At 44.0% G+C, this 26,866-nt stretch overlaps 1 protein-coding gene across 3 annotated transcripts in view; it reads left to right on the plus strand.

The window, feature by feature from the left end:
* Window positions 1-26,866, plus strand: part of cep104 (centrosomal protein 104) — a 192,174-nt gene that overhangs the window by 40,122 nt on the left and 125,186 nt on the right. For all 3 annotated transcript variants that reach the window (XM_084332767.1, XM_084332768.1, XM_084332769.1), the window contains one exon: window positions 339-507. In XM_084332767.1, coding sequence (XP_084188893.1) covers window positions 339-507 — 169 coding nt within the window. The remainder of the gene's footprint in view (window positions 1-338; window positions 508-26,866) is intronic.

The raw sequence follows: 26,866 nt of genomic DNA on the forward strand, positions 1-26,866 counted from the left end.
CTCAATACACACAATTGTTAAGGGGATGCAGACCAGAGAAAGACGTTTGTCTTGTTTACATCAGGGTCCCCCATTTTCAGTTCATAGTGTGTGTGTGTGTGTGTGTGTGTGTGTGTGTGTGTGTGTGTGTGTGTGTGTGTGTGTGTGTGTGTAAGGCACACATGTCATATTAGCCAGGCACTATCAGCATACATCAACAAAAAACAAACATTTTGAAAAAATAAAAGAAATGTAAAAAAAAAAACGATATACTCTATATATATAAATGTGGGAAAGGAAACGATAAGCAAGTAGATGCTTTATTTATTTTTTACCTCCCCTTCCTCTTGTCACCGCAGTGCATGTGAGTCCATTTCGCCGCTGGACGACCTGGCCTTCGCCATGTACCAGGACCCTGAGGTGGCTCACATCATCCGCCTGCTGGACCAGAAGAAGCAGGAGCTGGTCCGCCAGGAGCGATACGAGCAGGCCAAGAGCCTCAAGCAGGCCATCGCCGACCTGCAGAAGGTAACCTTGCGGTAGAGTAGTGATCCTTGGAATCCTTGAGACGAAGAACCATATGACTCTGCTTTGAAATAGTTTTGGACAGCCCATTAGGGCTTGGGTGATTAACTGGTTCTGCGCCAAAAACGAGTATACTCGTTATTGCCCGCCAATCTAATAACGCCAACAACGAGTTTACTCGTTTTTATGATCGTTATTTCCTTTATTCGCTATTGGCATTCATAATTTTCCCAGCAAGGCTCCGGGAGCCAGCTGGACTCTGTCTGATATTGCAACGCCTCAATATCGCCACCTGGTGGATTTCGGGCGAGTTGCACTCCACTCTAAACCGGATGTGGCGCTCTGTGCATCGGGGAAAATGTTCCGGCAGAGCTATCTTGTTATGTGGATCCAGACAAACACTCAAGTGGCAATGGATCGCTTTCGAGACGCAATAATCAATATGCTTTCGGCGTTCATTGCGTCGTACAAACGGAAAATGGATCTAGCAGATTGAAATCAAATGATTGGAATTTTTTTTCTCCAGGCTCATCGGCCACAGGTAAGAGGAATCTAACATTCCAGCTCGATTGTGCATTATCTGATCAACTTATGATGTCGTACTAAAGAAAGCCGTTACTGACAATCAAGGAATCATAAAGTCACCCCCCCCCCCTTTCCTTCACGCATGATGGAGCATAATGTATAGCGATCATATGCATTTGAATTTTTTAATATAGCGTGTATAGCAGGGGTCAGCAACCTTTTTGACATGGAGTGCCTGTTTGAAATATAGTTGTAACTAGTGTGCCTCAACAATATTCCATGTATCGTAATATTTTTTTCTCATAATCAGGTATTTTTAATGATAATTTTTACATTATTACATCATTATTGTTATTGTTATTATTAACAATATTATTATGATGGTTGTATCAACCCTAAATCTGAGTTGGGGGGGGGGGGTGCAATGCAGACAAACAGCTGCATACAGTGCGACCATTTCACTCACATTTGCCCATTCATTTTTGGACACATCACACACCATCGGTGTGTGTACTGTACGTGTGCTGTTATAGCTCCACCTACAGGCCTAATGGAGAACACCAGGAGAACACCAGGATGTGAATGGAGGGTGAATGTGAGGTATATCGTGTAAATAAGTTTTGATTGATCGCAAGACTACACTGTAAAAAAATAAATAATAATAAGTTACCAGAACTTAAAAATATTGAGTTACTGTGCATTAAGGTTTTCAGTTTTCAATCCATAATAAGTTAACAGAAAAATAAGTACACAACCACATTATTTCAACCTAATAAAACTATGTTTATTGTCATTGTTTTGACTTGGTAATACTCACATTTTGAGTAAAAAAAATGGCTTTTAACATGTGCAATGTTCAATGAAATAGAAAAATAAATAATAAATGTGTTGATTAATCCCACTGGTCACAATGGTGACCGTAATAATGTTTTTGTTATAAGGCTCTGCAAATGTTACTGAATGATGTAGCAATGTATTTCCAGCTAAATTGAAATAATAAACAAATAAAGGGTCTCAATTAAATATGTGGTAGTAAAAAGAACCTGTCGGAGGATTTCAACAAGATACATGCGACAACAGTGCAAAATATTTCACTATAATATAAAAAAAAAAAAAAATGTATAATGTAAAAACGTATGCAGGCACGCGTGCCTAGGGTTGCCTACCCCTGGTGTATAGGAACGAAACACCAATCGATTATGTATAATATGCGTCTGGGCCTATAACTTGCGTTCTAGGAATTACTGCTCTACACTCTAAAAACATACTTATATTCACGACGGTACTAACACAACAATGTATGAATGGAAAAATATAACGTTCCCACATCCGGAACGATAGATACCCGATGTTGAATGGGCCATAGTAATGTCGATATAGCTATAATATTTAAAAAGTTATAGCCCTGCAAAGAAGGTGAGCGACTCCATAGGGTTACAGCACTGGCAGAGAGTGGTATAAGATGGGCAAACTGCGTGGCAGACAATGTGTTAATCGAGTTTCAATTTCAATGACTATTTTGGCTTTCCACGATCATGAAAACAAGATAATTAAGATAAAACGATTATTGTGCCACTTGCCGCGTTGCTCTAATTTAGTCCTGTGTTGTAAACGCAGCGCACTCTTCCTTCACAGCGGTGCGCCCCCCCCCCCCCCCCCCCCCCAGGAGGGAGCCACGGCGTGTTTCTCCAGTTATTTTGAAATGTCTTTGGTAACTTCTAGAAGATGACAGAAAGGCAGCCTTTGGTCAAGAAGTAAGGTAAAACTAATTCAGTCATCATATGATGTTCTCAAATCAATGAGTAATCATGTTTGATAATCGCCATTTCAATATCAATCAAAATAATCGTGATTATGATTTTTGCCATAATCAAGCAGCCCTACAGTCCATGTATTTTAGCTTTTGTAAAGTCTATTCAAACTTCTAGCGTGAATGCAATGCATCACCTAAAGGTACACAATGTCTACCGTCTTGAATGAATGAATGTACACAACAACTTGAGACGTTTAGGTTAAAACACACTTCTATTGTTCTTTGTCTGATTTTACTTTTTAACATTAGAGGGAACATTATGGGAAATGTGCTTACCGTCTTCTTCAGAGTCGGACAAGATACCAAATTCAAGCTAGCCTATCTTAGCACAAATTAATAGAAACTGATACGGACCAGCTAGTCTAGCTGTTGGCCAAAAACACCTCTCCTGTATTTTTAAGCTACTGTAGGCTAGTCATCCATATCCACTTCCATTCATCTATGCTAAGCTAGACTAGATTGCAACCGGATAGCTTTCTACTGAATAGAATAGAATAGAATAGAAATACTTTAATCATCCCCAGGGAAATTTGGCACTACAAATCGCTTACAGTAAACATTTAGGTAGACAAAACAAAGTCACGAATAAGAATACAAAAAAATTGCCTAAGAATAGAATAAGCCTAAGAATAAAATAATAATAATAAAATACAGTCAGGGATTCACATTTCCTATGTTATGTATATACATTCTAATATAAAATATACAGAAATCTACAGTAAGTGTACAGTAAGTGTAATATTGAACAATGTTGTTTTAAAAGTAAAAGTCCAGGAAGATGGTAACTGTCACCCTGTGCTCAGTGATGCAGTGAGGCACAGTGATGCATTGTAAAGTCTGATGGCTGTCGGAATGAAGGACTTCCTGTGCCGTGCTTGTTCCTTGTTTTTTTTCAACTTAAATTTGTATTCACATTTACAGACATACAACACTTAGACTTAGACAACACCTACAATGACACCAATAACACAGCAGCACACCAACATGGGCCCCTTGAATATGGCTGCGCTCAGCCTCCCAGACCCCCACAAGAGGGACCCCCCCTCCCGCCATCCCTCCCCAGAAACAGGGCCCCCCCACATCCCACGGCGGCCGAGGGCCCCAGGAAACCCCACCCCACCCATACCGATCCCACAACATGCAAGACCCCCCCTCTCCCGGGTCGAACCGCCGGAACGATGGCCCCTCCCCCCGACACTATATACATTTATGTTAACATAAAATTTAACTGAAATAAAAATAAAGTAAGCTATATGGTTAGCACTTTTTGCCCCTGTTGGCGGTTTGGAGGGGAATCAGCTTTCCTATTGGAGAAGCCCCCCCCCTAGTGATGGAGATATCCCCAATGGAGATTCCCCAAGCCTCTTTTCATGTCCAAATTTTTTTTTACACTTGTCCTTCACAAATGTCTATGTGCACATTTAAAGCAACTGCTATTCTCCTTTTTTTTTTTATTATTATATTTTTCCCCCCTTCTTTTTCCGTTTTTCTCCCCTCCCAATGTTAGTCGTTATGCCAATTCCCAATCCCCTTCCTGGTCATTGCGCACTCTACCCCCTACCGTCGGTCTGGGAGGGCGGAGACTATCACACATACTTACTCCAACATGTGTACCCACTACCCAGCCCACCACTTCTATTCACCTGGCAGCAAGGACTCTCACTCGGACAGTGTAACGTGTGGAAGGTCACACTACCCTCCAGATCCTTCCCTCGCTGTGCAGGCGCCCCGACCGAACTGTAGGAGTCGCTGTTTACAACGACCCGGACGCGTGTTGCTTTTTAACAGCGCAGCAGTGCAAGAATGTGACAATTTGACCATGTGACCGCGGCAACGCGGGAGAGCGGCAGTGCGGAAATAGGCTGTCTCTAAGACAAACTCTAACCTTAACCAGCTCCTTAACAGCGCCTAAACTTAACCGTTCTAACCTTAACCAACTCCGAAACAATGCCTAACCTTAACCTTAACCTTAACCATGCCTAACCTTAACCATAGAAAGAATATTGCCATTCTCTAAGACAAACTCTAACCTTAACCAGCTCCTTAACAGCGCCTAAACTTAACCGTTCTAACCTTAACCAACTCCGAAACAATGCCTAACCTTAACCTTAACCTTAACCATGCCTAACCTTAACCGGCGAAAGAATACACGTTAAAAAAAAAAAATCACGTTAAAAAAATAAAATTTGATGGGATTCGAACTCGTCAACAACGGACCGCAGGATCGCAGGACCGCTGCTCTGCCAGGTGAGCTGAAGCGCCGAATGAAAATCATGGCCGATTAGGACGGTTACATAATTCCGCAAGCTCTGCCGCTCCGCTCGCTCTGCCGCTCTGCCGCTCCGCTCTGCGGTTGCCGCGCCTGCCGCGGGGCATGGCGCAGCCAATCAGGGAAAACGCGGAAGCAAAAGCAGCACTGCTGCGCTGTTATTAAACAATAGGCGACCCGGACCCACCCACCGGCTTCCCTCCCGCTGACTGCCAATTGAGCCAGTATGACGGCCGGCCAAGCCAAAGGCAACGCTGACAGCCGGATTCGATACCAGTGTCTCTTGCGTTGGTGACGAGTGCTTAGTCCACTGCGCCACCCAGCCGCCCCAAGCAACTGCTATTCTAACATAAAACATAACTCAGATTCTAACATAACTAAAATAAAAAAGACAACATTTGGCGTTAGAGGATCTTAGTCGTATCCCTCTGTTCCCCGTTGGAAGGGTGAGGAGTAGTGGCTCTCCTAGTGGCGAAATGCGCACTATATAAGTCCAACATTCGTTCTGTGGACGGCCTCAGAGCTCCCAGTCAATGCTCTGAATCCGTCTTTCTTATGTTCATGTTCATTTGTATTGTGTGTCACGTGTAATCCTGCAGTTCCTTCATACCAGTCCATCGTGTATTATTCCCCAATATGTTTCCTAATCAGCGTGTCCCTTTTTAAAATAAATTTCAAATAGTTTGTCTATAACGTGTGTATTGTAAATCATAGTGTTAATTATTCCAAATTCTGGTGTTATAGTTTTATATATATATATATATATATATATATATATATATATATATATATATATATATATATATATATATATATATATATTTTTTTTTTGTAAATGTTTTTATTTTCACTTTTTCAAAACATACATAGAACAAGACATCACAATACAATATATTTACGGTAATAATAATAGAGACACTAACAATAATAACACTAACAATAATAACAACAGAAATGATAGTAAAAATAATAAAGACATAATATAAACTATAAAAGTACATTATCAGACATGACAAAAGACAAACAACACAGACATGGCTCAAATATTCACATGTTGTACTGTATATACAGCAGAAGTGGCGGTTAGGGAGTCAACTCCTGGTCCATGATAGTACCCAGTGTACTGATAAACTGTGTGTGGAGTGTGTACGTTTATTTTGTATATGTGTTTTATATGTGTGCGTTTAGTATGGATGTGTGTTTTATGTGTGCATGTTTTATATGTGTGAGTGCACGTGTTTCGTGTGTGTGTGTGTGCAAACAGGCACGTACTTCTAAGTACATTTACATTTTACATTTAGTCATTTAGCTGACGCTTTTATCCAAAGCGACTTACAAGTTCTGTGCGACAAGACAGCAAGAAGGGTATAACTCTATCAGCTGAGTAGCAATGTTCATCAAAGTGTTGCGTGTTACAGTGTAGGTTAGTTTATTAGGACAAGTGCATGACAGGTTAGTCGGGGTTAGATTTTTTTTTTTTTTTTTTTTTATCATTTCAGATAATGGTTGAAGAAGTGAGTCTTTAGTCGACGGCGAAAGATTGGACGGGATTCGGCTGTCCTAACTGGGATGGGTAGTTCATTCCACCATTGTGGGGCAAGGACTGAGAATAGGCGGCTTCTCTTTGATGACCCTCCGGGAGCTTGGATAGGAGTAGATCTGAGGCGGCCAGAAGATGCAGAGCGTAGGGGTCTTGAGGGTGTGTAGTTAGAGTTAGAGACCATTGTACAAGTACATTATGATACCCTCTGCAACGACCCAAAGCATCTACACACAAGACATTAGTGATCTCTAGGGAGGCTAAGAGTAATGGGGAAATCCGGCGAGTACAGTGGTGGATAGCGCAGGTCCAATATGAGATAGATATGGGTCCCATATTTCATAAAAAGTGTCCAACTTGGAGTGCAGCATACACGTGATGTATTCACAAGGAATACAGTCCATAATAATGTTGTGCCATGACCTCTTTGATGGGACCTCGTCCTTGATCCAGAACAACAGAATGTTTTTCCTAGCAGCAAATGTCAACAAATTGAACAGTCTCCTATGTTTGAAATTGGCAATATGAATATCTGGGAGGCCTAGTAAGAGGCAGAGGGGATCCAGTTCGATGGGGGTCTGGAATATATCAGATAGTTCCTCTACGATGTCGAACCAATAGTTCTGGAGCTTTACACAGGACCAAAAGCAGTGGACGTGGTTTCCAATCTCTATATTGCATTTAAAGCAGAGTGGGGATGCATTGGGATCCATTTTACTCTTAAGGCCAGGGGTAATATGAATGCGGTGTAAGATTCTAACTTGTATAGACTTGGTGCGGTTGCAAACAGAGATTTCTTTTGCGTAGGTCCATGCATCCTGCCAGTCCTCGTCTGTGAAAAATTCCGTTTTCAATAGGCCATACCGCTGCTGCAGCTGTAGAAAGGACATTAGGGGAGGCTTCCGGTATGAGAGCGGAAGAGTAGCATGCATGCGGTGAGGCTCCTGGTCAAAAGAGCGAAAAACAGAGAAATAAAGACCCGAAAAGTGACAAAGTGATCAAAAATCAAGATGCAAACGAGAAGGAAGGAGGAGAAAACAAATATGAAGGAAAGAGAAATGGAGAACTCACAGGAAGAGGAGAGTTCGATGGAGCAGAACCCCAGAGGCGAGACCGAGAAGGAGCAGGCGGAGGAAGGGGGAGTCTCGGCTGAGACGGACAAGGAAATGCCAGGATGGGCCGTGCTCATGCAGGCCGGGATATTGGCGACCATAAAATTGAACTCGGACACGATGCAGGCGACCATGAAACTGAACTCGGACACGATAAGAAATTATATTGGGAAGTTACGGAGGAATTGAGGAAGGAACAGGAGGACTTCAGAGGTGAAATGAATACAGAACTCAAAAGGGTGGATGAGAAGATGGCGGAACAGGACAGAAACGTAACAGAGGTACAGACTAGAACGGCGCAAATGGAGGAATGGAACACAGAGATACACGAGGTGTTAACGTGTGCGATTCAAAAACAAGAACAGATGGAGACAAAGATATCGGACATGGAGGGGAGGTCACGGAGAAATAACATCAGAATATGGGGATTGAAAGAAGGAGTCGAAGGGGAATCGGTGATCCAATATGTGGAAGAGCTTATCAAGGAACAACTGAAGGAGACGGGACTGGAAAAAATGGAGATACAGAGGGCCCACAGGGCGTTGGCTCCGAGACCGAAACCGGACAGACCTCAGAGGGCGGTGATTATTAACTTTCTGAGATTTGAGATTAAGGAATTGATACTCGGAACCGCGTGGACCAAGAAGATAGAAATCGAGGGGAAAAGACTGTCGTTTGATCAAGATTACTCGACAGCGGTAGCAATAACACGCAGGTCCTACGCGGGACTGAAGAGAATTCTGAAAGAAAACAGAATGAAATTCCAATCACCCATGACCTCGCTAAGGATTCACTGGAAGGAAGGGACGGTGACGTACGCGACGGCGCGGGAGGCGGCGGAGGAGATGAGGCGACGGGGGATGCAGATGGCGGAGGACGGAGAAGGAAGGGGACAGGAGGGCCAGACACGGAGCCTGCAGCAGAGATTGGAGAAAGCATGCAGATGGACCAGAGTGGGAGATCGAAACCCGGGAGAGGAGGGAGGAGAGAGGAGAAGGCCAAGGTGAGACGTGACAGACCGAAGGCGGAGACGGACGAGGAGGCCAGAGACGGAGAAGGAGAGGAGAGGAGGCGGGAGGAGACGAACGGATGAGTACACGCACAAGAGATTGAAAAAACTATCCAAATAGAGACAAAATATAGAAACTGAAATAACATATACATAAACACACATTCCCAGGTAGAGGCAGGATATAGGAACGAACATAACGTATACATGGACACATAATACACATGCTGACGGAGGAAATAAATGGAAATATAATTAGGTATGATAGACGGAACACGGAACATATTGAAACAAGTACATAGACACACGCTGCGAGTAACACAGTTGGAAGGGATTAAGGGGATAAATGGACATCACATAGAAAATAGAGAGGAGGAAAAGAAAGTAAAAAGGGGTACACAGAAGACACCACAGGGAGGAAGGAGGGACATTGGAACATATGAGCCACATTGAGAGGGACCTAGGAAAGGGGGGTCTTTGATCAGAATGAAGGACAGAGCGTTTTTGACCAGGAGCACGACAGCAATAAAAACAGTAAGAAAGCTGGACAAATATGACGAGCGGTTGGGGGTAAAGGTTTCAAACCCCCAAGCCGTCAGGAGGAGGCCTCTCACTAGGAGAGTAATTACTCCTCACCCACCAGCAGGGGACAGGGGGGGACACAGGGACCCCCCGAACGCCTTGGGAGCACTTTATATAAAGTTTATGTTTTTTTATTTATGTTAATCATTATATGTATTCGGTGAAGAGAGCGGAGGCTACAACCGGAGGGGGGAATGAATGTGACATGGGGGGGACTGACAGATGAAAGAAGAAGAAAGATGACAATGGTTAAAGGTATAAAAATGATGTCGTTAAACGTTAATGGAATGAATAATACGATAAAGAGGGGCAAAGTGATGTTGAAGTGTAAAAAAAGTGAGATGGGGGGAGCTCCAGTAGCTCACCACGTACCTCGAGCGCTATTTCGGCGCCGGGGACAACCGTGCTCGTCACGGATCTGGGGTTTAGCGAGTTCGAATCCCGTACTGCAGCCGTGCCTTTCCCAGAGTGTCTTCCCCCCCATCTGAACCCCTTCAGCCTGTTTCTGTCGGTCATCCTTGACCAGAATAAATGCGATAAACGTATAAAAGAGCCAGGGGAATGGCCAAAGTTTAAAAAAAAAAAAAAAAAGTGAGATGGAAGTGATTTTTCTGCAGGAGACACATTTGGTAGCACAGGATCATGAGAAACTGAAGAGATTTGGATATGAAAATGCATACTATAGTTCCTTTAAACGGAACCTGAGGAGAGGAGTAATCACGTTAATCAAAAACACAGTCAAATTTGAATTGATCAAGGAAGTAAGAGACAAGGAGGGAAGGTTTGTTCTGGTGAAGGGAAAAATGGAGGGTCAAATGATTACGTTAGTGAATGTTTATGCACCCCCAGAGAGTGAGAGGGATTTATATGAGACCATTTTTGATATGATAGTGATGGAACTAGAAGGGATATTGGTATGCGCAGGAGATTTTAATGTAGTACTGAATCACGACCTAGACACCACGAGTACTAGAAAAGGACGGGCACCAATCAGTAGATATATGAATATTCAGATGACGGAAATGGGAATTACAGATGTTTGGAGGGGGATGCACGCCATGGACAGGGAATACACACATTACTCACACCCGCACGTGACATATGCGAGAATAGACTACTTTTTGATGATGACAGGGGACAGTTACAGGGTACGGGAGAGCAGAATAGGAGTAGCGGACATATCGGATCACAGTGCCATATATCTGACAGTAGATCTAGAAGGGAGACGGAGGAACACGATCTGGAGACTAAATGTAGGAATATTAAATAACAAGGGGGTGGTGAGTCAGATCAAGGAGGAGATAGCCAGGTATAAGGAAGAAAATGACAACGGGGCGGTAGATCCAAACATTCTATGGGACACACTGAAGGTGGTGATAAGGGGGAAATTGATGGAGAAGACAGCAATGCTGAAGAAGGCCAGAACGGAGACATATCACAATCTGATAGGGAGGCTGAAGAAGCTAGAGGGGAGACACCAGATATCAAAAGAACAGGAAACGCTCGGAGAAATCAAAGAAGTAAAGGCCAGGATAAATAGGGAATTATTGACGGAAATAGAAAAGAAAGCGAGGTTCATGAAACAAACGTACTATGAAGGGGGACCAAAAGCGACCAGATTGTTGGCTAGGAGAATTAGGACGCAACAGAAGTTGAACACGATACACACAATAAGGGATATAAAGACTAATGAAATATTGAGAGACCCAGCTGAAATAGAGAGGACATTTAGAGAATACTATGAGAAACTATACACACAGCCAAAAGCAGCGGGAGAAGAGGAAATAGAAGCATATCTGGAGAAGCTAGAGTTACCATCGATAGGGAAAGAACAGAATGAAGAATTAAATAAAATAATTACGGAACGAGAACTGGAAGAGGCAATTAGTAGAGCTAAAAACAACAAGTCTCCGGGGAGCGACGGATTCCCATCGGAATTCTACAAGACATTTAGAACGGAATTAGCACCCATGTTAGGGGCGGCGTTCAGACACACGATGGAAGAGGGAAAAATGCCCCCCTCGTGGAAGGAAGCCATAATCACCACGATACCGAAGGAAGGGAAGGATAGAGAATTATGTAGTAGTTTCAGACCTGTGTCCATACTCAACGTGGATTACAAGATGTATACATCGATAATATCAAAGAGATTTGAGACGTTTATGCCAGACATTATAGATGAAGATCAAACTGGATTTATTAAAGGGAGACACACAGGACAACGTGAGAAAGACATTACACATAGTAGAGGAGATACAAAAACAAGGTGGTAGCGCGGTTGTAACTGAGGGGTACAATTCCCTGACTGTATTGATAAGTATGGTATCATTAAACCACTACCGTCTTATGTACTTTAATTACTGGCCATACAGTACATGATATATAAATATGATGAACACTTCCCACAATGAATCGGTTCCACACAAAGTTGTAATTAAGTATTTATTGCAGCAAAAGGTACATAATATACTTCTCTATTTTACTTTGGATGCGCTTATAAGGCAAAGGAATGTGCGTAGGCAAATCAATAATGAATGTCCATTCTCTGGTTACGCAGGAGGTAATTATACAACCTGAATCTTAGGGAATTATATCTATGGTACACTAGTAATATATAGCGGGAGATACTGGAAGGGTCCCCCCGGTTGTAAGCCAGCAGGGGTAGAGGATCTGTCGGTAGTAGAGCCTGGGTCAACGATGATAAGGAGACTCCGAGTACGGGAGACGGTGCAATAAGATCTTGATCCACAGACGAATACAGCTGTTCTCCGTAGCCTGTAGATCCACAGGGAAGAAAGCTAGCCTGCCTCAGGCTCTCTGAGGCGCAGACTCGACCTGGCTCCTCACAGGGTAAATCCCACACACGTGTAGGCGTCGGCGATTCTCCGCTCCATTAATCACAGGACCAAAAGCAAATATAATCCAGCCGCAAAGGGCTATGTAGTCGTCGGGTAGATTAATCCAGTGTACATGTCCACACGGTTCTCGTCTAGGGCTCCTCGGGTGAAAGCGCCATGAAAGCAGCCCAGCCTGGATAAGCTCTCTAGCTGATACGAGGAAGCGTTGGTGATGCCGGTCACTGTAGAACTTTAGCCGCACGATACACTATACACAAATAGACTATTACTGACTTAATAGAAATATGTCGCACTCGACGGTATAGCGCCAAACTCTGACAATTCAGTTATTAATTCGCATGCGGTCTCAATGCTCTTATTTGGGGCCAAACAGGCCATACTTCACCGCACGGAGTATCGTGGGTGAGGCTTCAACTTATTGGGTAACAACACTTCTGTATTCACCTGCGCCATATTTATATGCACGGCGAACAATCTAGTGCCAACCTCATTTCTGTCTCGTATTCTTGGGCAAGGCCGGGCATGTACAGACATGTCTTGACGGTGGCTTTGAACCTGACTCTGGAGGCATGGCCTTGGCGCCTGTGGACCGCTGTCCAATAGGAGAATGAAATATTATGGTCTGTACTAGGCTAAAGGGATATTCCGTGTATATGTACAAGGAATATACAAGGGATATCAAACGATATACAAATATTATGCAATATATATCAATCAATAAATATATATATTCGGTTTAATCTGATCCTTTGTAACAGCGGTACTGATTAGCCTAGATGCAGAAAAAGCATTCGACAGTGTGAGCTGGACATTTTTATATAAAACATTGATGAGGTTCGGACTGAACGGGAGGGCGATGAAGATGATCAAGGCGCTATATCAAGAACCGACAGCGAGGGTTAAGGTGAATGGCAGCTTGACGGATAGAATCAGATTAGAGAGGGCTACCAGACAGGGATGTTGTCTCTCACCGACGCTCTTCGCCGTTTTCATAGAACCACAGGCACAACTGATCAGACAGACCGAGGACATTAAGGGAGTAAGGATAAAGGGAACGGAATATAAACTAGGCCTATTTGCGGACGACGTGATAGTATACATGAGGCAACCAGACAAGAGCTTCCCGGCACTGATGGATCTACTGAAGGAATATGGCCACTACTCAGGATACAAACTAAACGTGACAAAGACACAGACCTTAGCATGGAACTATACCCCAACGACGGAAATTAGGGAACAGTACGGGATAAGATGGGACATGGACAAGATTAAATACTTAGGGGTGAACATCACGAGAGGGGTGGAGAAACTGTTTGAGGCGAACTATACACAGATAAATCAGAACATCAAGAGAGACTTAGAGAGATGGACAGTAATGCCCTTGGACTTCAATTCAAGAATAGAGGTCATTAAAATGAACATACTATCAAGGTTACTGTACCTATTCCAGTCACTACCGATACAAATACCACAGAATCAATTCAGGGAGTGGGACAGACTGATATCGAGGTTTATATGGGCGGGGAGAAGACCACGGGTCAGATATAAAACACTACAACTACCAAAGGAAGAGGGAGGGATGGCAGTACCCAGCCTACAAGATTATTACTATGCAGCACAACTGAGAGCAGTGACGTGCTGGTGTAACGACAGATATGAGGCAAGATGGAAAGACATTGAAAAAGAAGGGGAGGGATACAAGGTACAAGCTCTGGTGGGAGATAGGGAACTATTTAAAGAAAAAGAGGGACTATTAGATCCAATCACCAAATGCACCTTGACCATATGGAACAGAGTAGTAAAAACACACAAATTGGAGAAGCAGTCAGGGGTTCTGAGATGGGTAGCACATGACAAGAGATTCAAACCAGGGAGGTTAGACCATGGATTCAGATGGTGGGAGAGGGGGGGGCAACAGCGATATACAAAATGATAGAGAAGGGGGAAATGCAGACACTACAAAAATTAAAGGAGAAATTTGGACTAGAAAACAGGGACCACTTCAGATATCTACAGGTTAGAGACTACTACAACAAAGAAATAAGGGGGGCCAAAGACGAAGAACAGAATGGAATAATAAAGATGATAGTATGGGCATACGAAGGGGGGCAAGGAAGAGTAATATCAGCAATATACCGGGCTATAATGAACAGCAAGGGACACACAACCGATTACATAAGGGAGAAATGGGAGAGAGAGCTAGAGATAGAAATAACAGGGAAGGAATGGGGGAACATATGCGAGGTGCAACATTCAACAACAGGATCGAGGATATGGAAAGAGTTTGGATGGAAAAACATAATCAGATTCTTTATAACCCCAGAGCTGAAGGGAAAATATGCACCAACACAAAGAGCATGCTGGAGGATGTGTGGGAAGGAGGGGGCAAATCACACGCACATATTCTGGGGATGTCAGAAGCTGAAGGGGTATTGGGAGGAGATAGGGGAGGCAATGATCAGAATATTAGGATACGGGTTACCACAAACAGGACTGGTGCTTTACTTAGGAGACCTGACACACGAGGGAATACAAGGGGGGGACAAATATTTAATAAAGATAATGTTGATAGCGGCAGAAAAGCAATAACGAGACTGTGGTACAAGGAAGACCCACCGACAATAGCACAATGGGTAGGAATAGTGGAAGAGATACAGGATGTGGAGAGGATAACACACATGCTGAGGTTACAGGAAGAGAAATTTGGAGAAAGATGGGGAAAGTGGGAGGATTACAAGGGGAACGAAAACGACATCACAGAGGAAGAACCAAATACACCACAAGGTAAAGGAGGAAAGAGGTTCAAAGAGGGTCTCTGAACCCATGTCACACACTTAATGTTTTCTAATTTTATTTTGGTTTAAGGTATGACACCTGTTTTATGTTTTTTATTTGCTTAAGTCAGTATTTTTTATTTTTCGTCTTTTGGGTATTAAATTTTTTCTTTATTATTTATGTCTGTTTAACACTTTGGGTGCCGGAAAACGCTTTAACACGTCATTCCCGGCCATGCTCAAGTTGCCGAAGACGCTTTACAGCGTCTTTGATCTGTTTACATCTTTTTTCGATTTTCCCCGTCTGAACTTCACCGCGGAGCTTTTGGCAGAAAATTTTAACAGGAAACTGCATTTCCTCTCAAATTTCACTAGGTGGCAGTGTCCCCCTATTTTCTAACACTATCACATGAGGGTGAATATTGTACCCCACAATGAATCTGGCATTTGATTGGCCAGATGCAGTGGCCAATGTGACCACAGGTATAAAACGTTTGCGCGATCCCAGAATCGACGAGGTTTTGGAGGAGAGAGAGAGAGAGAGAGATAGATAGAGCGATAGAGAGAGAGAGATTGAGAGAGAGATATTTGAATTGAGTTCAGCCTATAGTCTATATTTATAGTGTTATACAGTATAGTGGTAGTATCAGAATAATTGTAAGGTTTCAGCTGTGCTTTAGAAAGTACTTAGTCGTGCTAAGTAGTAGTACTATTGTGAGGGATTAGTGTGTAGTCTAGGTAGTATATTTCAGTAGTAGTAATAGTAGTTTGATCAGTTAGTAGTTCCATTTAGATTATTAGTTCAGTATGAGGAGACGTAGTGTAGGTAAGCGAGGCGACAAACCGACAGCGGATCGGTTTGTTCAAACGAAGCTGGCGTTTGGACCCGCGGTTGCAGCACCAACGACCGGACCTTTGGTAGCTCCAGCAGCGGCACCAACGACGGACCTTTGGTAGCTCCAGCAGCAGCAGCACCAACGACTTTGGTAGCTCCGATCGGAGAGAGCCGTGAGACCGTTGCTGGGCCCAGCAACGCGCCTCGCCCCGGGACCGGGAGCGGCTCTCCCCGACGCAGTTCGAGGAAGAGGAAGGCCGCTGTGGTCATAGCTTCTTCATCCGAGTCAGCGGACAGCGATTCGACCACCCATGAATCTGATGGGAGCGCCGATTGGGAACCACCAGGTAATTACACGGTCTTATATATATGTGTGTGTGTGAAACGTGTATTTGATGATTTACCTAACGCTTATTTGAATCATTGTATACTGTGAATATGTAACGTTAGTTCGCCAAACCAACGCCGATATGCATTTATTATATATGTGATTGTGTGTGTGTGAAACGTGTATTTGATGATTTACCTAACGCTAATTGATTCAAGTTCAAGTTCTTTAATAGTTGTCATACAGAAGTACAGAATACTTTCATACAAAATGCTTCTTACTGTTACGCTCCAGAGACTGTGCTAGACAAGATAGTATCAAATAACATAATAACATAATATAGCATGCATTTAGAAGAAGAAAAATGAGGTCACAGTGTTCGGTATAGACATATGTACAATGTTCTGAGTTACCATATAATATACAATACACAATACTATGCAGTGTACTAATGTACAGTACTATCTAGTGCAAAGCAGAAATGGGATGAGGTACAATTTTAGGTACAATTTACAGTAAGGTGTACGAGTTGTAGTGCAATCCTTCATCCATAAATATAAAGTGTGGGGAGTGGGTGCTACAGTGTGTTTGTTTAAAGTGGGTGTGTGCTATAAAGTGTGTGGAGTGGGTGCTACAGTGTGTTTGTTTAAAGTGAGTGTGTGCGTGTGGATGTGTGTGCTATGTGCGTTTGGTGGTTGTTGTTGTGTAGTGTTCATTCATTGTTCGTTTAGCAGCCTGATGGCCTGGGGATAGAAGCTTCTTCTGAGTCTTTCTGTGCTCGCCTTGAGACTCCGGTATCGCTTGCCTGACCGCAGCAGTTCAAAGAGGCAGTTGTTCGGGTGACTGAAGTCTTTAATGATTCTCTTAGCCTTGCCCTTGCAATGCTTGTAGTAAATGTTCTGGAGGGTGGGGAGCCCCCCATCCAATTGTGCGTTCGGCTGAACGTGTCACTCTTTGTAGTCTGCTTCGGTCTTGTGCAGTGCTATTCCCATACCAGGAGGTGATGTTGCCGGTCAAGATGCTCTCTATTGTACATGAGTAGAAGTTCTTAAGGATCTTCTGGCTGACTTCTTGGAACTTCCTTAGGCGCCTGAGGAAGTAGAGGCGTTGTCGTGCCTTCTTCACAACACTGTCAATGTGTGTGGTCCATGTCAAGTCCTCGGATATGTAGGCTCCGAGGTACTTAAAGCTGTTGACTCTCTCAACCGGTGCCCCGTCGATGCTGAGGGGGCTGTAGTCCTTGACCCCCGACCTCCTGAAGTCCACAATCATCTCCTTTGTTTTGCTGACATTCAGGGAGAGGCTGTTTTCCTGGCACCATCCCGCCAGGACCTTGACCTCTTCCAGGTAGGCCCTCTCGTCGTTGGCAGAGATCAGGCCCACCACCACTGTGTCGTCAGCAAATTTGACGATTGTATTGCTACTCCGCTGAGCCACACAGTCGTGTGTGTACAGGGAGTAGAGGAGGGGACTCAGAACACAGCCCTGGGGGGCCCCTATGTTGAGGGTGATGGATGAGGAGGTGCAGTTGCCTGCTCTCACCACCTGGGGTCTGCCAGTCAGGAAGTCCAAGACCCACTGGCAGAGGTCATAGCCCAAGCCCAGGTCCCTGAGCTTGGCTATGAGTATGGAGGGGACTATGGTATTGAATGCCGAGCTGTAGTCGATGAATAGCATTCTCACATAGTTCCCCTGCCTCTTGTCCAGGTGTGATGCTGCTGTGTGCAGCACATGGGATATGGCGTCCTCCGTGGACCTGTTGGGGCGGTATGCAAATTGCAGGGGGTCCATGTTGATGGGGAGGGAGGAGCAGATGTAGCCCTTTACTAGCTTCTCAAAGCACTTCATGGCTATGGAGGTGAGAGCTACAGGGCGGTAGTCGTTGAGGCAAGCAGGCTTGGATTTTTTGGGTACAGGGATAATAGTGGACTTCTTCAGGCAGGTGGGGATGACAGCCTGTTCTAAGGACAGGTTAAATATGTCAGTGAATACTGGGGCCAGTTGGTCGGCACAGACTTTTAGGACGCGGCCGGGGATGCCGTCCGGACCTGCTGCCTTCCTGATATTCACTTTTTTAAAGGTCCGCCTCACCTCATGCTCTGTTACCCTGAACACTGCGCCTCCATCAGCAGCCGACCCCCCCCCCCCCCCCCCATTGCCGAGGCTTGTGAGCTGGTGTTGTTATTACCAGCATCAAACCTCGCATAGAAGGTATTGAGGTCATTTGCTAAGGAGATGTCACTGTTCAGTTTGAGGGAGGCGCCTTTGTAGTCTGTCATCGTTTTGAGCCCCTGCCACATAGCTCTAGAGTCAGCTTGTTCAAACTGGAGTTCAATTTTATCCCTGTAGCGCCGTTTGGCCTCTGACACTGTCCTCCTTACGTTGTATCGCGCCACCTTGTGGTCATTCATGTTGCCTGCCACTAGGCCGTCGTTGTATGCTTTGGTGCGCTCTCTCAGAGCTTCACGGACGGATTTGTCTACCCAGGGTTTTTGATTTGGGTAAACTTTCATTTTGGTAGTGGGGATTGTTTCTTTCACCCTAGTACAAACATAGTCCAGCACTGTCTCCGTGTAGACATTAATGTTATCTGTGTCGCGGAACACATTCCAGTCTGTGTAGTGAAACACTGACCGGATCGTCTCCTCTGACGTCAAATCCCATTTCTGCACCTCTCGCGAGACTACGGGAGTACTTTTAATTCTCTGTTTGTACTTTGGTGAAAGAAAAATGGACGCGTGATCTGATTTACCAAAGCCACTATCAGAATGAGCCTTGTAGCCACCTTTAAATTGCGTGTAACAGTGATCTAGGATGTTACCGCCTCTGGTGTTGCAAGTCACATGCTGATAGAAGTCAGGCAATACCTTTCTCAGATTGGCGCTATTGAAATCTCCCAGCACTAAAATGGCGGCGTTAACGTTCGCCACTTGTATTTTATTTACCTCGTTGTGTAGTCTGGAGAGCGCAACCTTGTTGCTGGCTTGCGGTGGAATATACACTCCGATCAGGACGATCGCCGTTAACTCCCTCGGGAGGAAGAAAGGACGACACTTGATGGTTATATATTCCAGTTCTGGGGAGCAGTGGTTGGATAATTCCTTCACGTTAGTTGGATCGCTCCAATTTTTGTTAAACATGAAGGCAATACCTCCTCCACGTTGTTTACCGGACTCTGATGACCGATCCTTGCGATGGATAAAGAAGTGATCCGCTGGTTGGATTGCGTGGTCTGGAACCTCCGGTGTGAGCCATGTTTCGGTGAAGCAGAGGACATTGCAGTCCCTAACGTCTCTTTGATATTGAATCCTTGCTCGGATGTCATCCAGTTTATTGTCAATTGATTGTACATTGGCTAGCAATATACTGGGCAGTGGTGTACGGTGGCGTCTGGATCTCAGCCTGTTACGGATCCCAGCCCTCTTTCCTCGTCGTCTTTTCCTGGGCTCTGGGAACAAAGGATCTGGTCCTAATCTCCGGAGAATTTCTTCAGGCCATTGATGCGGTTCGGAAAGCTGATCCAGTGAGTAATCCAGTTGGTAAGTTTCCCGTAATCCAATGTCTATGAGTGACTGACGGTCATATACATTAAATGCACCAACAGTTGGTACGAACAAAACTCTAAAAACTATAAATATTAACAAAAGTAAACACAGTCTCGACGGAGCGAACAGAAAGGCAGCCGGTCGGAGCAGCGCCATCTCATCTAATATATGATTCATTGTATACTGTGAATATGTAACGTTAGTTCGCCAAACCAACGCCGATATGCATTTATTATATTATAGCTCCGGAGTCATTTGACGATGACCTCGGCTTGGGTCGGAGGTGTACTTATGGGTCTGATTCATCGCACGAGTCAGACGTGGGACGCGGTGGTGGTCGACGAGGGGGCAATGGTACATCATGTTGCAATGTGAATATTGTTTTATGTGCATGTTCAAATCGATATAGTTGATGACCATGTGCTACACGTTAGGTTGCATGGCCTTGTGTGTGCGTGTGTGTTTTGTGTGTAGGTGCACGCCCTTTTGATGTGTGTAGCTTTAGGTTGCATGGCCTTGTGTGTGTGTGTGTGTGTGTGTGTGTGTGTGTAGGTGCACGCCCTTTGATGTGTGTAGCTTTAGGTTGCATGGCCTTGTGTGTGTGTGTGTGTGTGTGTGATATGCAGGCCTCGCCATAGTTCAAAGGTGTTTGAGAGGGTTCAAGCCTTTGATGTGGTGTGTGTGTGTGTGTGTGTGTGTTGTAATCAATGCTATTTCATTTAGCATAATCCCAATTCCATTGATAGCACACACACACACAGTGTGTGCTATCAATGGAATTGTGATACATGCTATGCTACACAATCCATGCATATATAGGCCACAATGTACTGCAAGTTCAAAGCTGTTGGATAGGGGTCAAGCCCTTTGATCTTTGCGTGTGTGTGTGTGTGTGTGTGTGTGTGCAGCATGGTGGCCTATATATGCATGGATTGTGTAGCATAGCATGTAGCACAATTCCATTGATAGCACACACTGTGTGTGTGTGTGTGTGTAGGTGCACGCCCTTTGATGTGTGTAGCTTTAGGTTGCATGGCCTTGTGTGTGTGTGTGTGTGTGTGTGTGTGGTGTGTGATATGCAGGCCTCGCCATAGTTCAAAGGTGTTTGAGAGGGTTCAAGCCTTTGATGTGGTGTGTGTGTGTGTGTGTGTGTTGTAATCAATGCTATTTCATTTAGCATAGTCCCAATTCCATTGATAGCACACACACACACACACAGTGTGTGCTATCAATGGAATTGTGCTACATGCTATGCTACACAATCCATGCATATATAGGCCACAATGTACTGCAAGTTCAAAGCTGTTGGATAGGGGTCAAGCCCTTTGATCTTTGTGTGTGTGTGTGTGTGTGTGTGTGTGTGTGTGTGTGCAGCATGGTGGCCTATATATGCATGGATTGTGTAGCATAGCATGTAGCACAATTCCATTGATAGCACACACTGTGTGTGTGTGTGTAGGTGCACGCCCTTTGATGTGTGTAGCTTTAGGTTGCATGGCCTTGTGTGTGTGTGTGTGTGTGGTGTGTGATATGCAGGCCTCGCCATAGTTCAAAGGTGTTTGAGAGGGTTCAAGCCTTTGATGTGGTGTGTGTGTGTGTGTGTGTGTGTTGTAATCAATGCTATTTCATTTAGCATAGTCCCAATTCCATTGATAGCACACACTGTGTGTGTGTGTGTGTGTGTGCTATCAATGGAATGGTGCTACATGCTATGCTACACAATCCATGCATATATAGGCCACAATGTGCTGCAAGTTCAAAGCTGTTGGATAGGGGTCATGCCCTTTGATATTTGTGTGTGTGTGCGTGTGTGTGTGTGTGTGTGTGTGTGTGTGCAGCATGGTGGCCTATATATGCATGGATTGTGTAGCATAGCATGTAGCACAATTCCATTGATAGCACACAGTGTTTGATAGCACACAGTGTGTGCTATCAATGGAATTGTGCTACATGCTATGCTACACAATCCATGCATATATAGGCCACCATGCTGCACACACACACACACACACACACACGCACACACACACGCACACACACAAATATCAAAGGGCATGACCCCTATCCAACAGCTTTGAACTTGCAGCACATTGTGGCCTATATATGCATGGATTGTGTAGCATAGCATGAAGCACAATTCCATTGATAGCACACACTGTGTGTGTGTGTGTGTGTGTGTGTGCTATCAATGGAATTGGGACTATGCTAAATGAAATAGCATTGATTACAACACACACACACACACACACACACACACACCACATCAAAGGCTTGAACCCTCTCAAACACCTTTGAACTATGGCGAGGCCTGCATATCACACCACACACACACACACACACACACACACACACACATGTACATGTACATGCTTTGATGTACAATGGCAGCTGATTTATTTTGTGTTCATTACAGGATCCGACACCGAGTCCGGGGCCGATACACCAACATGCTTGGGTATGTACTAACTACATTTATGTATGTAAATGTATTACTATTGTGTTTTATGAGACTTACTTACTGAATGAATTTAATCCAATTCAGATTCTGGCGCAGACCCCGCAGAGAGTGACGCAGAGACTGGCAACGACATAGGATCACATTCTACTCCTGCAGGTAATTGTACATAAAATATAACACATAATGCTATATATATATATATATATATATCATGTAAATACAATGACAATACGTTGCCCTAGTGTAATGTATTACATCATGTGATTCTAGAACTGGATGCTAGTCTGGACATGCCGGAACCCGTTGCAGGGCGGAAACGCACATCTAAGAGCGGTAAGTTGGCCTCACTCTGCACACCACTTCCAGCTCTGACCTCTGACCCCCACACCACGTCCAGCTCTGACATCTGAACCCCACACACACTCACTCATTCACTCACACACAGTTTGTAACTACGTGGCATATGAATGTCTACAGTAGGGGTGTTATAGTATATTTGTATAATTGACAGGTCGTGGCGTGCGACGCGGAGGAGCGAAGAGCAGGGCTGCGATCCGTCAGGAAGAGGAGAATGCCTGGTCTCGTGAGGGCTGGGTGCCTCACAGGATCCCCTTCACAGCCCAACCGGGGTTGCTCCAGGACGCCGCGGCACTCAAATCGTACCGGCCTGCGAAATGGATGGATCTGTTCCTGACAGATGCTTTTCTGAATTCCATTGTTGCCCAGACCAACCTCTACGCTGAGCAGTCCATTGCCCGGCTGGACCCCACGCTAACCAGTAGCAGGGCACTGCTTTGGAAGCCCCTCGCATTGAAGGAGCTGAAGAAGTTCCTTGGACTCAATTTCCTTAGCAGTGTCCTGCGGAAGCCTCGCATGGACCAGATGTGGACCACTGACGACATGATGTACACACCATATTACTCGCAGACCATGCCACGCAACCGGTTTCAATTGATCTGGCGATTCCTCCACTTTGCGGACAATACTTCCCTGGAAGTTAGAGACAAATTGTGCAAAGTACGCCCTGTAGTCGACCATGTAAACGCGAGGTGCAAGGACCTGTACCAGCCTGAACGTGAGCTCGCCATTGACGAGGGGGTGATGGCATGGCGAGGCTGCCTGACCTTCCGGGTCTACAACCCCAACAAGCCCACCCGCTATGGCATCAAGTCTTACTTCCTGTGCGAATCACGCACAGGATATTGCTTTGCATTTAAGCCATATTGTCGGGAAGGCTCGCTCCTGGGGGACACGGTCGTCGGTCTGCTTGGACGTCTGTCTGGGGCCGGCTATACGCTCTATATGGACAACTTCTACAACTCGGTACGTATGTCCGCCAGGCTCCGACAGTTGAGGACCGACGTCTGTGGTACCCTCAGGAAGCACCGGGGGGAGCCAGCCATCATCAAGAACGTGACCAAACGTGACATCGGTGTGGGGGAGCGCATTGCGGTCAACAACAAGGAGGTCCTGATCGTGGCATGGCGCGATAAGAGAATCGTGAAGACCATCAGCAGCTACCACGAGGACACCATGGAAACGGCGATGGTGTGGAAGAAGCAGAAGAAGGGCAAAGCGCTGAGGGTGGAGATGCTCAAGCCGTCATCAATCATGGCGTACAATAAATTCATGAACGGCGTCGATCAGCTGGATCAAAATATCTCGTACTATCCGGTTACACGTAAGACTGGAAAGTGGACCAAAAATGTGATGTATCTGATCCAAATATGTATGTTCAACGCTTTTGTCTTGTACAAAAAAAGCACCCACAAGGGCATTACCACAACCTCTTCCGGTTCACCAGGGCTGTGGCGCGGACCTACACAGATGGTCTGGAGAAGAAGATTCCTGGGGTGACAGCGGAGATGGAGGCGGAGGCGGAGGCAGGGGAGGAGGCAGGGGAGGAGGCAGGGGGTGGGGATGAGGAGGAGGCAGGGGCTGAGCAGGTGGGGCGTGGCGACCCTAGGGCCCCACTGGGGGACCCGCAGAGCAGATTAGTGGGTGGCTTTGTGAAGCATGTAATGGTTGCATACAAAGCCACCCCCAAGCGAAAGCTACCGTGTAGGAAATGTCGGGTCTGCAGTAGGCGTGGCATCAGGAGTGAGACCAGATATTTTTGCACATCGTGCAAAGTCCCCCTGCATCATGACAAATGCTTCGCTCTGTACCACACAAAGAGGGATTTCTCTAAATAGTTTCTTTATTAGTTGTCATACAGAAGTACAGACTACTTCTAAATAATCCGGCACACAGAAGTACAGATTACTTCTAAATAATCCATCATTGTGTGATACAGACAGAACCATGTGTACTGGTACATAGTATAGCTAGCTGAGAGTAGTATAGTATAGTATAGTATATTATAGTATAGTATAGTATAGTGTATGGGTAGTTGCACTGTTTTCTGTACAAGACAAATGCGTTGAACACATGTATTTGGGCCACGGTTGTCGATATTGCATAGGCGTGTTTGGACCACTTGCAGATGAGACGTTATGTTAGCGATCTAGCTGTATCGACTCCATTCATAATTTGCATTGTGTGTGTATATAGTTTATTTTTTTATTTATCTTTTTCCCCCCTCATTTCTACCGTTTGCACAGAACCAATGGTTGCTGACAGTCACCCAGTTTATAAAAGTATATACTGTAGGTAACATACCACACTTTTCTAATGCAGTCCATTGGCCTCTTATTTATATACTTTGGAAGCATGTATTGGATATTTTTTGGTCCACAGATCATCTGGCGCTTCATCCATTTATCAATGGACAATGCAGTCATCGATGCGAGAGACCAAGTAAGATACGCCCTGTAGTTCATGTGACGTGCCTGTACTGTGAATGTTACCAGCAAACTTCTAAATGCACTGAAACTGGTTGGTTATCATCCAGTGTTCACTTTTTATAAGGTATTGTCTTGGTAAATTACCATAATCCTATACTGTGAATGTTACCAGCAAACTTCTAAATGCACTGAAACAATGGTTGGTTATCCTCCAGTGTTCACTTCTTATAAGGTATTGTCTTGGTAAATTACCATAATCCTATACTGTGAATGTTACCAGCAAACTTCTAAATGCACTGAAACAATGGTTGGTTATCCTCCAGTGTTCACTTTTTATAAGGTATTGTCTTGGTAAATTACCATAATCCTATACTGTGAATGTTACCAGCAAACTTCTAAATGCACTAAAACAATGGTTGGTTATCCTCCAGTGTTCACTTTTTATAAGGTATTGTCTTGGTAAATTACCATAATCCTATACTGTGAATGTTACCAGCAAACTTCTAAATGCACTGAAACAATGGTTGGTTATCCTCCAGTGTTCACTTTTTATAAGGTATTGTCTTGGTAAATTACCATAATCCTATACTGTGAATGTTACCAGCAAACTTCTAAATGCACTGAAACAATGGTTGGTTATCCTCCAGTGTTCACTTTTTATAAGGTATTGTCTTGGTAAATTACCATAATCCTATACTGTGAATGTTACCAGCAAACTCCAAAATGCACTGACACAATGGTTGGTTATCATCAGCCAGTATTCACTTTTTATAAGGTATTGTCTTGGTAAATTACCATAATCCTATACTGTGAATGTTACCAGCAAACTTCTAAATGCACTGAAACAATGGTTGGTTATCATCAGCCAGTGTTCACTTTTTATAAGGTATTGTCTTGGTAAATTACCATAATTGTATACTGTGAATGTTACCAGCATATGTGTCTAATGCACAGCAACAATGGTTGGTACTGATGACTTGTCACCCAGTTTATTGAACATATTTTGCAATAAAAATGTTAATTTCATCAAAGTTTCAAGTTTTCTGCATTGTAAAGTATTCTGTATTTTATAATAATGTTTTCTGGACCTACACCAGTAGTTATAACTTACTTGTTCATTAGCGCCAGGCATGGTGGTTGATAAGGTAGTAGTATTTCCAGGTGAAACTAATTGATATATTATCAATACAAGATATTATTACTTTATGAATGTGTTTATCATGTATGGACGAATAAATTGGAAAACAGGTAGGTACAGAGCAACACAGTGTCTACAACACAGGAGCAGATTATGCACAGTACATGAATGAGAAACAGTCAATGTTTTTTGTTTAGTTTATTGCATGCACATGATCTATAATACCTGATCGGTACAATATCTACTAACCTGATCAATACAATATATTCCCACCTGATCGATATAATAGTATTACTGCATTTCAAGTTTGTCATAGTATTACTGCATTTCAAGTTTGTCAGTCAGTCGGACTGTCAGTCAGTCGGACTGTCAATCAATCAATCAATCAAACAACCAACAAAACAATCAATCAATCAAACCAATCAATCAATCTATCAAACAATCTATGAATCAAACAACCAATAAAACAATCAAACAACCAACAAAACAATCAAACAAATCAATCAATCAAACAACCAACAAAACAATAAAACAATCTATCAATCAAACCAATCAATCAATCTATCAAACAATCTATGAATCAAACAACCAATAAAACAATCAATCAAACAACCAACAAAACAATCAATCAAACCAATCAATCAAACAATCTATGAATCAAACAACCAATAAAACAATCAAACAATCAATCAAACAACCAACAAAACAATCAATCAATCAAACAAATCAATCAATCAAACAACCAACAAAACAATAAAACAATCTATCAATCAAACAATCAAACAACCAA

The sequence above is a fragment of the Notolepis coatsorum genome (assembly GCF_963971535.1).
Source record: "Notolepis coatsorum genome assembly, chromosome: 17".
Lineage (NCBI taxonomy): Eukaryota > Metazoa > Chordata > Actinopteri > Aulopiformes > Paralepididae > Notolepis > Notolepis coatsorum.